Source organism: Panonychus citri, unplaced genomic scaffold, assembly GCF_014898815.1.
Source record: "Panonychus citri isolate SS breed McGregor unplaced genomic scaffold, ASM1489881v1 Contig00113, whole genome shotgun sequence".
NCBI classification, from domain to species: domain Eukaryota; kingdom Metazoa; phylum Arthropoda; class Arachnida; order Trombidiformes; family Tetranychidae; genus Panonychus; species Panonychus citri.
The window spans coordinates 377,434-391,026 of record NW_026515518.1 but is presented as its reverse complement, the minus strand read 5'-3'; the positions used below and the strand labels follow the sequence as shown (position 1 = coordinate 391,026).

General features: G+C 30.6%; 1 protein-coding gene across 1 annotated transcript; it reads left to right on the top strand.

The window, feature by feature from the left end:
- Positions 1–366: 366 nt before the first annotated feature.
- On the top strand, positions 367–8,286 carry LOC128390038 (vang-like protein 2). The gene is made up of 2 exons (XM_053349708.1): positions 367–2,871; positions 7,363–8,286. The coding sequence occupies exons 1-2, from the start codon at positions 714–716 to the stop codon at positions 7,791–7,793; spliced, it is 2,589 nt and encodes an 862-aa protein (XP_053205683.1). The 5' UTR covers positions 367–713; the 3' UTR covers positions 7,794–8,286.
- The last annotated feature ends 5,307 nt before the right edge of the window (positions 8,287–13,593 follow it).

Genomic DNA, 13,593 nt, shown 5'->3' with positions numbered 1-13,593 from the left:
TCATCTTTGTTATGATGATAAAATCGAAAAATCGATAAATCGATCACAACTCGATTTATATTCTTATAAACATAAACTTTTTTGTTTTGAGAAACAAAAACAAAAGAACCCACAAAATAAATCGATACATTTTTTCATTGCTTCGAAAGATAAAGAAAGAGAGAGAAAAAAAAAGATCATCACTAATCTCGAAATAACATTTGCTTAATAATCTTCTATCCATTTAATACGATAGAATTAAACATAAAGTTCTAAGAATAAAAATCGAACCAAATAGAAGAAAAAAAAATTCATCAATTCGATTGTTTTCTTTTTCTCCCGTTAGGTGTCACTGTTTTTCTCTTTCTGATTCTTTTCTCTAAACTAACCAACAGTTGAATTTAAGTCTAAGGAGGAACAACTTCTGGCCTCTAATTTGTGTTTCTTTCCATCAATTGATTAATGTTGTTTTCTTAATTGTGATTTGTTTTTTTTTCTCTTTTCTTTTTATTGTGAATTAATCACTTAATTAACTTATTCTCCTTCTGGACCATTGGATTAACTGTGTATTAGTTTGAGAAAATTGTGTCTTCATCTTTTTCCATCTAAACACTTTACTTTTTTTTCTACTGACGATGTTTAAATTACAATTGATTTTCTATTCTTTTTAAAACATTTTCTTTTCTCCATTTTAAATATTCTACATTCAAAAAGAAAATATTTATTGTTAAAATATGAGTTGTTATAATTATCCTTCAACTGGACCAACACCTCCAAGGATTAATAGTAATAATTACAACGGTAATAACAATGGTAACAACAATGGTGTGAACAATGTTAATGGTGATTCAACAGCCTCTGTTAATGGCCCATTAAATGGTAATGTGAATTCAGTTTACAATAGTGTTAATAATACAAATATCTCAACATCTAATCAACTTCAACAACAACAACAACAATCCCAATCCCAATTACAACAACAACAAGGATTAATTGGAAGCCTAAATAATCCGGCTCGTAGTTCATCTCGTCAATCCCACCGGTCAACCAGAGCCGATCGACCATATCATGTATCAACAATACCTGGTTCAGGACTTGTTGTAAGCCATAGTGTTAACGGTGGTATTGCCAATGGTGGGATATCATCAGGTTCACCTTATGATGTTTTATTAAACAATGGAGATGATAGACTTTCAGTTAAACTTAATTCAACACTTAACCGATCAGGATTTGGTGGGGGAACACCAAGTAACAGTGGATTAACTTTAAATGGATCAAATCTTCACCATCATCAACAACAACCTCACCACTCATCTCATCATGTAATATCATCATCATCATCACACCATCATCAGTCACCTCATCATCAAATTTCCCACCATTCATCTCAACAACAACAACAACAACATCCATTAAACCCATACTCTTTGACCAGTGGTGGTGGTGGTGGTCACTCATCATCATCTCGACGTCGTCAAAATTATGTTTCCCATCATCATCATCATCACCATCATCACCACAATGATGAGTCAATCGATGTATCCATTTTACCGGGTGACGATGTTTGGGCCGACAATACAACGGCCATAACGGGTAACACTTCAGATCGTTCAGTGTCCATTGATGTTGATCTCAATAAGATTGGTAAATCGGGTTACAATTTATCAGCCATCAATTCATTTCACAATTCAACTAGTAATCATCCTAATCATTTAAATTCATCTTCTAGTAATTCAAGTTCATCAAATAATCTTTGGAATTCATCTGATTGGTCAACTAAATGTTCAATTTGGTGTGGACCATTTACCCTTGGACTATTATCTTTATGTGCCTTTATCTCACCTCTTGTGATGGTCATTTTACCCCAAATCGAAACCCTTGAATGGAAAGTTAAAGAGTGCGGACCCGAATGTGATGGTACACTAATTAGTTGCCTATTTAAATTGGCACTTCTTTTAATCTTATCTTATATTACCTTTTTCACCTCACCAAGATGCTCCCTGCCCCGTATTGATATTTACCGAGCCCTTTTAATGACCTTACTCACCTTTCTCATGGTGGCTTATTGGGTGTTTTATATTGAAAAAATTTGGGATCGTCGTTTCTCCGATTATGAATTAACCTATCAATCGATAGTCCAATTTTCCGTTTCCATAGTTGATGTACTTTTATGGATACACTTTGCTGCCGTTGTTATGCTCAAATTAAAACCAACCGAATCTGTTTTCATAATTAAAGTTACTCGGTCACCTGATGGTGAGGCAAGGTCATACACTATCGGTCAACTGTCCATTCAAAGAGCCGCTGTTGTTGTACTCGAAAAATATTATTCCGATTTTACCATTTATAATCCTTACCTTGAACTTGCCCCTCGTCGGTCTAGAGGTAAGTCAATGCGAGGATTAAATAGTCTTGGACCAGGATCAACATTAAAATATTACGATATCGATGGTATCGGTACTAGCGGTGGTGGTACCAATGGTACTATCATTGGTAATGGTAGTATTGTCGGTGGTGATCATCATATTACCGGTAATGGTTCAGTTGGTACTTCAATTGGACCTGGTGGTAATACTCTTGGATTACCGGGAAGTTTAATCCTTGGTCCTCATCAAGGTTCATCAACACTTCGAGGAGTAAATGGTATTAATGACACCGAGAGAATTGATGAGATTAATAATTTAGAAGAAAGAGGATCTCGAGTGGGCGTTAGATCAACTCGTCACAATCGAGAAAATCTTTCTAATAACAATCATCATCATTCTAATCATAATGATCGTTTCTACGAGGAACATGATTATGAACGTCGAGTTCGTAAAAGAAAAGCAAGACTATTAACCGCAGCCGAAGAAGCATTTACTCATATAAAAAGAATACGTGCCGATGAACCATGTAAGTCGAAATTTCTTCCTCTTTAATAATGTCACCAACTAATTACAATTTCTTACAATCAAGTTAATGGATTTATCATGTAATAACCTTTTTTGTTTTTCTTCATGGGAATCCAAAAAATTTTCCACAAAAACACCAACATTAAAATCAAAAATATCGTATGTTATATATTCATATCATCAACAATCAGTTGATTGTTGATGGTTGAAACTAAGCATCCTCATCTCGTGCCAACGTTGCATGGTTACTTTACCTATTATAATGGACAAGAAAACCATGTTTCTTGTTTTCTTTTTCTTCATGTAATCTTCTCGTGCCTCACGTTACATGTTAACAACATTGATTCATTCATTTCAATTCTCACAACAACATGACGATTGTTGATAATCACCTTCACTTTACACATATAATATATTAGTTAATCACATCATGATTATCTTCATCATCATCTATTCATTTTTCATTATCTCTCATTTTTCTCCATTTTCAATTTCAATTTCAATTCTATCCGGATAGTTTTTTCTTTCCTCTCATTCATGTTTTCCTTTGTCTTCACAATCATCATGAATCATGTTTGAAACTTTCACCTTTCCATTCAACTCTTATTATTATTTACCTTTTTTTTCAATTTACTCTCAATTTGTTTCAACAATTAACCTGAAACAATTAATTTAATAGTAATAGTTTTAGTTTTTCTGTTGCTCATATTGTATTGACTTATAATTAGGAATCCATTTTTTTTTCTTCTTGCTGTTTCGCTGCATTTAATCATAATCAACATGCAATTATAATTAAGCATAAATCACCTGAACAATTTATTACATTAATCAAAAGGATAAAAGTTGAAAAGAAAAATTAATTCATTTAAATATTATCATCATCATCATCAACCTTTTAAACAGTTACTCCTGTTCATCAATGGTTGAGTACTTATGATGATCAACAATAGTTAATCATCATCGTGATAATTATTAATATTCACTTGATTTCCTCATTAAGATATAACCAATTGTTAAATATTATGTATTTACTATTAAATAACATTGAGACCAATTAACTGATTATTGGTAGCCATAATTTACCATTAACTTTTCCAGTTAACAGCGATGATAATTTATCATCAAAACTTGATTACAATTGATGATTTAACCATAATCAAGGAGGAAAAAAAAAGTCTAATCAAAACTGATGGTATTATAACTTTTGTATCTCAATCAGAATTAATAGTAAATTCATTGAACATTCATTAATAGTAATACATTATCATCTAACTACGGATAATGTTTCATGATAATAATAATAATACACAGAAAAAAAATAATAACAACAACATGATCATATTAATGAAGATAATGATGATAATGATGATTATGAAGAAGCAAAATTTTCTTTCCATCTTCTCATTTGTTTCCATTTATAATCAGTTCTGAAATTCAAGCAAGATTCATGATGATATACATGTAATAATATTATTTACCGGTTACTCTCCTCTTTCCAATCTAATACATTCATGGAATATTTTTCTTCTTCTCAGGGTAACACTTTATGTAATAATATTTTAGGAAGATAAAGAGAGAGAGAGAGAGAGAGAAAATATCAAGTTGATGATGATAAAGATGAAGATGAGGAGAGAAAGAGGGCAAGGTAGAAAAAAATGTTACCTCAATGAAACAGAGAAGATGAAACCTGATGATGATAACATCCGATTTCGCCTGAGGGTATTAGTCTTCCCCATCGAAGGCGAGCTTTTTTTTCTGCTTTTACCTTCTCCCTTATTCATTGCCTCTTAGCCAACTAGTATCTTCTTTATATCTGTTATGAGATAGAAAAAGTTACCAGAAAAATAAAAGATGATGAAGAGAAAAAAAAGAGAAAATTGAAAGACTGGTCAGAGATGATGATGATGATGTAGTTAAGATAATTTGGGAAGATGATGATAAAAAGAAAGATAGAGAGAAAGATGAAAAGACCTCACGTGAACTTAGCAAGATGGCGACCAGTGACCATTGAATAGAAATAAAATAAACATAAAAAGTTCAGGTAATCATGCAAAAACCAGTGAACCTTTACAATCTAACAGAAAATACTCTCTCATCATCTTTTGTCTTTCATTTCTCTCTCTCTCTCTCTCCCACTCTCACTCTCTCTCTCTCTCTCTCTCTCTATCTCTTCATTATCATCATGCATATCTTATAATTTGAATATAAAAGTGAATTCAAATGAAACTTTCAATTTTTATTCTCCCCAACTAATCTTAACCATAATCTCACTTGATTACCTTTGATCCATAACATGATATACATTTTGATATTATTCATTTTGATTATAATGAACTTTCTCGCTCTCTCCCTCTTCATTTATTTGAAACAATCAAGTTGACAATCAAAAACTCATCTTCCACTTTACCTTGATTCTTCACTTATTATTCAAATTTAAACTCACACTTTTTGGTTCCTTCCTATTATATCATTAACTTTGTTTTACTTTTTTCGAAGAGCAATCAACTGAATTTCTGTTCCTTCAGAACTTTTTCTGTTTTCTTTCATTTACATTTCATGATAATATGAATTGTATAATGTCAGATATTATTATTATATGTTTTTTGATATATATTCAACTCTCTCTCCCACCTCTCTCTCTCTCTCTCCTGAGCCTCATATAAACCTTATAATCATAATAGATGTGCATTCATTTTCATAAGCAAGAAAAACTAAATCAAAGAATGAGAAGAAAAAATGAGTTTTCTTAAGGTGAGGCTCTCAATTTCTTTGCTCATTCTTCCGAATTTATTTTTTGTTCTATTCTCTCTTTCTTTATATAAATATATTATTCCATTTTCTAAAATGCAAACTATAAACATCATCATTCAACAGCCTCTTTTTTTTTCTTCACAAGAGTTTACGTTATATTTTGATTGTCTTTCCAACCTTAGAACTTTTTTGTTGTAATATTTAGAACAAGAAAAGAGAGAGAGAGAGAAAAATCTCTTTTCTCTTACTGTAAATTACCTGATGTTTGCTAGAAACTTTTGTGTACCTCACATTCACCTTGATGATAATAACTTTGTCTTTCACCTCCTCCATCTTTACATCTCTCCACTCTTTTCATATTCATCTTCCGGTCCTAATTCACCCAAAAAAGTAGTATAATCACCCAAGTGTGAATCAAGAATATTACCTGTTTTTCTTATTCTTTTCGCTACAAATTCATCTTACTATTAATTTCCACCTTATGGCTTATGTAGAGTTGCCCTTTCTCCCTTTGTCTCTCTCTCTCTCTCTCTCTCTCTCTCTTTCTCTCTCTCCTTTGATGATGATAATCATCTACCTGTAATACAATGTCCTGTGTCTTGTTGTTTTCTTTAGTTTTTGCTCAATGAAAAATTTCCTATTCACCCAAAAGTTAAAAGTTATAAGCATTTAAATTTTACAAGCTTAAAACGGTTAAGTAATTTCAACTTGGACAAATTAACAATTACCTATGATTACCTTGCTTATCCTGTTTTTCATGGTCATAATAGTGATGATGATGATAGATACATCATCTCTTAACCTTTTAATCAACAACCTTATCTACTCTTACCTTTATATAATCTTCTACCTCTTTATAAGAACAACTTGTCATATATTGAATCATTTTAGATATGACAAACTCTCAGGTTTCTCCTCTTTATTTTATCCTTTTTTCATGTTAATCGATTATCTAAAATGTCCTCATTGAAGATCTACCTTTCATCTTTTTATCTCCTTTCAAATCCATCAAACTCAAACTCTCACTTTCCAATTACAAATTGATGATAATATTTTATTATCCGTTAGCTTATCCTCTCTCTCTCTCTCTCTCTCTCTCTTTCTCTCTCAGTCTCTGTTAAATCCTTAATCTTAAAATGTGATATATCATCAGTCAAATTAATCATGAGGGAAACCATTAACTCTCTATCATATATTACTTTCAATTCTGATTAACATCAATTGCTTGTCAGAATTTTCTCATAAAACATGTAAACTAATTATCAGCTGAGTTTCTAAGCTGACAAAACATGGTGAAACTTTTTCGCTTCTTCTCAACTTCAGTGTTAGAAACTGATAATGAAAGAAAATGCTTCAACTCAGTTCTGAGTTCTATTTTAATCCAATTATGAGAAAGAACAAAAAACAATCTTATTCTTATATAATCTGAATCAAAGATAATTTCATTATCCACACCTCGATGTATTCTTAATGTTATTCTGTTATTGTTGGATAATCTTTTAATCCTTGAATATTAGTCAAGTTTTTCTCATTCTACTCTTCTGTATTAAACTTTCAAACAACTGAATTAATGACCATTTTCATTTCATAGATTTTTCAGTCAGCTGATGAGTGTTTTTCTTTCCACGAGTTTGACTTTAAATCCATTAATCTGATTATCAAGTTAACAATTAAATCTTAACCACCAATCGAAGACAATCAAACTAATTTGTTTCTCTTTTCTTTTCTTCGTATTTTTCAGGTCCAATTTCATCACCGATCGACCCCAAAGAAGCTTCGCAAGCAATATTTCCCGCCATGGCTCGAGCCCTTCAAAAGTTTCTTCGTGTCACTAGACAACAACCTCGACACAACGTGGAAACGATTGTTGACCATTTATCTACCTGTCTAACTTATGACCTTTCACCTAAAGCTTTCCTTGAAACTTATTTCAACCCTCGCCCCGTCATGTCCAGTTCAGCTGAAGTTAAACCCATGCAAAGTTGGGGACTAGTTTGTGATATCCTTTTAACACGAACCATTGAATCGGGAACCGTTTTCATGTTACGACAAAACGATGTCTCCTTACTGGTCACCGTTACATCAATACCACACCTCAATATAACCGAAGAGATTATTGATCCAAAGTGTAATAAGTTTGTTTTCAAAATGAACTCAGAAACTTCAGTGTAACATATTGACCATAAATCATCATATTGTGCAACATATTGGATTATAATGACCACTCAACAAACATACTGACCAATAAGAAGCACTTTTTTTTCAATCATCATCATCACTTTTTTACCAATACTTATTTATAAATATTCATCATCATCATCGTCACAATTATCCCTGTAAATTTATCTGTGAATACTCAGACTTGTAAACAATTAACAACAACAATGTAATTTAATTTCAACACCACAATAGAAGTGATTTAAATGTCAACAATTAACTGGCCAATTTTAAACTTAAATTGAACAATCAATTTAATATGAAAAAAAAAGTATTAATCATATCCTTTTGTATTATACAAGTAAATATGCATAATAATTATATTGTATTAATTATACAACTATTATCAACTAATCAAGATTTAATTGTAAATCATGTAATTGACATTTGATATATCAAAGTAAATATAAACTAAATTAACAAACAACAACATCCCCAAGAAAACAAATCAAGTCATTTTTTTTTCATGATGAAAGTATCAATGGTTGATTGTTGTTGCCAAGTTTGAGACAATTAAGGTGATTAAGGAAAAAAGAAAGAGAGACAATTAAGATGAAATTATAATCATCATTATCAACAGAAAATATATAATGATGGTACATAATCATCTGGGCTGATGATGATGATGATAAAATAGGAAGAGTAAAAAAATGGTCAGAAATATTAGTTACCTTAATCTTGGATTGGTATATAATATAAACATAAACAATCTGCCTCGTTTTGTCGTGATGAAGAAAAGATGATAAAAATGATGATGATCATCATCAGGAGTATCAACTGTCTCTTCATCATCAGCATCTATTTAATGACATCTAAGGCCTAGGTCATTATCATTATCATTTGTGATCCACAAGGATGCGTGTTACAGGAGCAACACAGAGTCTTGATGCTCTTGTACCTTCAGTTTTCAGCTTTTCTTTTGCTTGGCTGACCACTTAAATCGCCACCAATGACAATTGATTATTTTAGGTTAACGTTGTAAACTTTTCCTTGGGTCAGATCCTTAAGTTAAATTATCAACTGAGAAAAAACAACAAGATGATGAGGATGATGATGATGATTGTTGATGAACTACAGGTAATCATCAACATACTCTAGCAGTTTTTTAGAGTGTATTTATTAGTCTCTTTGCTTTCCAATTTTATCATTCTCTTTCTCTCCTCTTATCATCCTCTCTCTCTCTCACTCTCTAGTCTTCTTGCTTCACTCACTCTCATCATCATCATCATCTTGTCTTACAAGTTTAAGAAAACTTTTTTTGCTCTCTCTCTCTCTCTCTCTCTCTCTCTCTCTCTCTTTCTCTCTTTCTCATCTTACTATCGCTACTAATTTACCTGTGATTTTTTTATCTACCTTACAAAAAAAGCTCAAGATAAACTTTGCGTGTGTTTTATTGTTACTTCAATTTGTGTTGATTGTTGTGATTGGCAAAAAAAAATTGCAATCATTTTGCTTTACCTTTGCAACCTTGTGAGAAATTGCAAAGCGGCAACAAACAAACAAAAAAACATCAACAATTATTTGCTTATTTTTTTTTGCTTCCAAATGATAGTCTAACTTTACCTGGACTAATCAACCATCAACATCATATATATCTTAATACCTTTTCAAATGATAAACTGGACTCATAAGCTTAATAATGACCAATTACTATTTACTACTTGATGATGACCAATGGCCATTCAATCAGGTGAAAATTTACAATTACACCTTCCAATGGAGCAAAATAATTACCTAAGAACAAGTAAAAATCCTCCAATTGATTTAATTAATCACAATCAAAACCAAGCCCAAACAATCAACTCACCTTTTAAATTATCTCAAAAAAAAACAATAATAACAATTTGAAAAAAGGTTAATAATCATTTTGATTGTTATAAGATAAGCAAAAAATTGAATCAATCAAATTAATTATTAACATTTTAAAAAGTTGATTAAAATTTTTAATCTTCTTAATTGTTATAACAGTTTCTTTCTGCTCAATAACAAACCTTAATTGTTATTACGATTATATTTCATTGTAAATCATGATTAATCAACACAAAGTTAAAAAAGGTAATATTGATTAATTAAATTGCCTTGAAGGTTAATTTGTTTCCTTAAATTTATTTGTCCAAATTAACATTCACTCACATATAAACAATTTGTTAAACTAATTTGATTAAGTTACAACATGAGAAAATAATAATAATAATCTTTTAACTGAATTAAGGTTTACAGCAATTTAAATTGTCATTGGATTAATTAATTGATTCAGTTGTGTAATATAAAAGGTAAGATAAAGGGAAGGGGAAACAATCAATGATCATTGGAAAAAGTTTCTAATTGTGATTAACTAATATAAATCTTAATCCCTGCTGATTGTGAGTGTTAATTAGAGTTTAAATTGTCCGGCTTGTCACAAATTTGACCTGATTTATGATTGTTTGACCTTCTCAATCAAACACCTCAGGTTAATTATCACTTCTCATGATTAAGTGAAAACATAATTATCATTTAATCATCTTTTATCCCTTATAAATATCGGATTTAATTCTTGAGGGATTATTGTCCATATTAAGCAACTGACCAACAGATTATTGACCCAATAGTTGATTCAATTGACCTGAAAGATAAATTATTAAATCAATTGATTTGAGGTTTTTGATTAACTTTCTCAATCTTTTCAATTGTTTGGAACGAAAAAAAAAACTTTTGATTGTTATTAAGTTAACCTAAATTGTTACACTAATATCAATGATCAATAACAATTGATTGAGTTTTCCTACACTAATATAAATTTATTAGCTAATTAATATCACAATGGGTTAAGATAAAAATAGTAAATTTTAATCATTGAGAAAAAAGTTGATTAGCTCAATCAAGTTGGCAACAATTAACTCGGATGGTCAAGTTTTGACCACAACAATTGAACCTAAAAAATATAATGTGATCACCTTGATTGTAATGATAATGATGATGATGATGATGATTTACAAAAAAAAGTGGTATTATAATCAATCAGTATGATGGGTAATTTGATAATTGCAACTAATCAGAAACAATTTACTAAATCTAATTGTTAGATATGTTGTGTGTAATTGTTGATAATTGTATTTGATTTTTAAATTGAATATAAATCAAGTTTAATTGTTTGTAGGTGAGACATTTAACTCCCCATTGAGATGAAGGCCTCTTAACAATTGTAATAACTGTGTGTTCAAGTTTAAATTGTTTGAAAGTTTATAACAATTAACGTTTCAGTTGATTGTTTATTTAATTTTCTCACTTCTAATGCTTATAAAGTGAATCTCAAATTAGATATAAATTGATTTCCGTTTCCTTTTCAGTTGCCTCTTTGTTTTCGTCATCAAATTGATTATCTCATTTTCTGTGTGTCTCTTTCTAGTTTTTTTTTTCAAGTCAACCATGAACTCTAAGGAAGATGATACAAATGAAGAAGATGATGATGATAAACAATCAAGGGGAACACATTGGCAAAGGTAACCACACATCATCATCTCCATCACCAAATCAACATCTTACCTCATCTTCATCTGGGTGTGAATGAGGTGAAAATGAGTAACTATTGATACTACTGTTTGAATCTCATGCTGATTGAAATCTTTGATTTCTCATCACAGTGGCTACTACCTGAGTACACCATGGTGTGCCAAAGTGGGAGGGAGAGAGAGAGAGAGTTGAATTTGATGGAAAGAAAGAGAAAGGTAAATGAAAATGATGAAGATGAAGCAAAAAAACTGCAACAACTCACAAAAGATTAAGATTACCAGTAAAGATCTGAATGAATAATCAATTGATTGTGGATTTTTTTTCACAGGTAAGATTAATTTTCCAAATTTATTCAAAGTGACCTCTCACAGAGACATTGACCATTGGTCTGAATAGTTTGATATGATAAAATGATAACCTTGACTATCCAACAATGACATTGATAACAAACCAATGGTGTTTATTTTGAGTTAGAACTTTTTCTTATCGAATTTGAAAGATCTCTCTCTCTCTCTCTCTCTCTCTCTCTCTCTCTCTCTCTCTCTCTCTCTCATTATCATCATTGATTCAATTTCATCAACAATGATAATAAATGTTTATCATCTTATTATTATCTTATTAATCTTTGTAATCGTTTCTATTATTATCATTAATTTATTTTCATTTGATTATCCCCCTGAATGTATCCTGAATCTTTGGTGATTGGCAACATGTTATCCTAATCATAATCAATCAATCAAAAGAGAGAGAGAGAGAGAAAAAAAAACTTTTATCATCAGAAAGTAGGAAGATAATATTATCATCATTTGCCTTGTTAGAGATTGAAGAGAAAAGAATATCTCTGAAAGAGAAAAGAAAATAATTATCATCAGATTAACCAGAATTCTTGGTGATGGTTGAATAAAATTTTTCTTCTTTTTCTTTTGACGAATGTCAAAATTTTCCTTTATCTCTTTTCAACTGAACTTTCATATTATTATTTTATAAACATCATGATGAAATATTTAATTTCATCTTTGAATTTTAATTCCAAAGTGTCGTATTCACTTGATTGTTGACAGAATTTAAAAAGTAACCCTGGTAACATGATATCCAAATGATTATATGATAATAATCGTTTGATTAACTCTTGATGATGTTTATCATTTTGGTGTTGATTTTAAATTAAGTTATTATTATCATGGTTGATTGTTTGTTCCTGTTCATGTTACATTGATCATGATGAGTGGACACAAGTGGACAGTCAGGTTTTTTTTTTCTTCTTCATCATCTTCTCTTCATCTCAAAGTTTTCATCATCATCATCATCTATTTGTTCATCATTAAGCTTGGATTAAATTGTAAACTGTCAACAATTAAATAATCATTTGTATAATTGTCTTCTTCTTGTTGATATTGTCATTAAATCCTTAACATGTTTCAAGTGAACAATCAACAAGAAAAAAAGTTCATGATAATTAGATAAATGTCAACTTAAAGTTTCAATACTTTATTTGAAGTGGAGATTTAAAAAAACAAGATGATTAGATGACTCATCTTATTGATTTTTTATGAAAATATTCATTAAATCAATATAACAATTGATTTAATATCATATTAATCATTTGCTGATCTCGATTTTGAATCTAACTTCACCTGCTTCCATCTGGTGGAACAAAATTCAACTAATGTCCCTTCCAATCATTGCCAAGCAGAGTTTACAAAGTGCTGGTTTGTTCACCCGCTAATAGGGTAACGTAAGGCAGGTTAGTTTTACCCTACTGTTGACTTGTCGTTACAAAAGTAATCCTGGTCAGTACGAGAGGAACATCAAGTTCGGGCCAATAGTAAATATGCTCGATCGAGTGATGGATCGACGTTATCGCCCGATGGTCTATGATTGAACATCTCTAAGTCACAGTCCCGTCATTATAGAGTAACGATGTTGAAACAATTAACTTTCAAGAATAAGTTGGAACCAATTTTCAAATAGATTTTTCTTCTCGATTTATTTTAAAATATTTTTTGTTTATATCAATAATATTAGTTCTTGTGATTATTAATCACAATCGTTGGCTAATTGTTTCGAGTAGGTTAACCATTATGATGAATGATTAATTATTGATTTTATAATAATATGGATCAATTTGATTATATCAATAATATCTGATGATTTTGTTTTTGTTGCTGTTTAATTGTTTGATCAACTTGAATGATTTTTTTTTCTGTTAGAGTTGTGAATCAACAATTCAACTTGTTGATCGATAATAATTATGTGTTAATTT

Coding starts and splice junctions, on each gene's coding strand:
- LOC128390038 (XM_053349708.1), top strand. CDS start 714: ATGAGTTGTTATAATTATCCTTCAACTGGACCAACACCTCCAAGGATT. Junction 2,872..7,362: donor AATACGTGCCGATGAACCAT/GTAAGTCGAAAT, acceptor CGTATTTTTCAG/GTCCAATTTCATCACCGATC.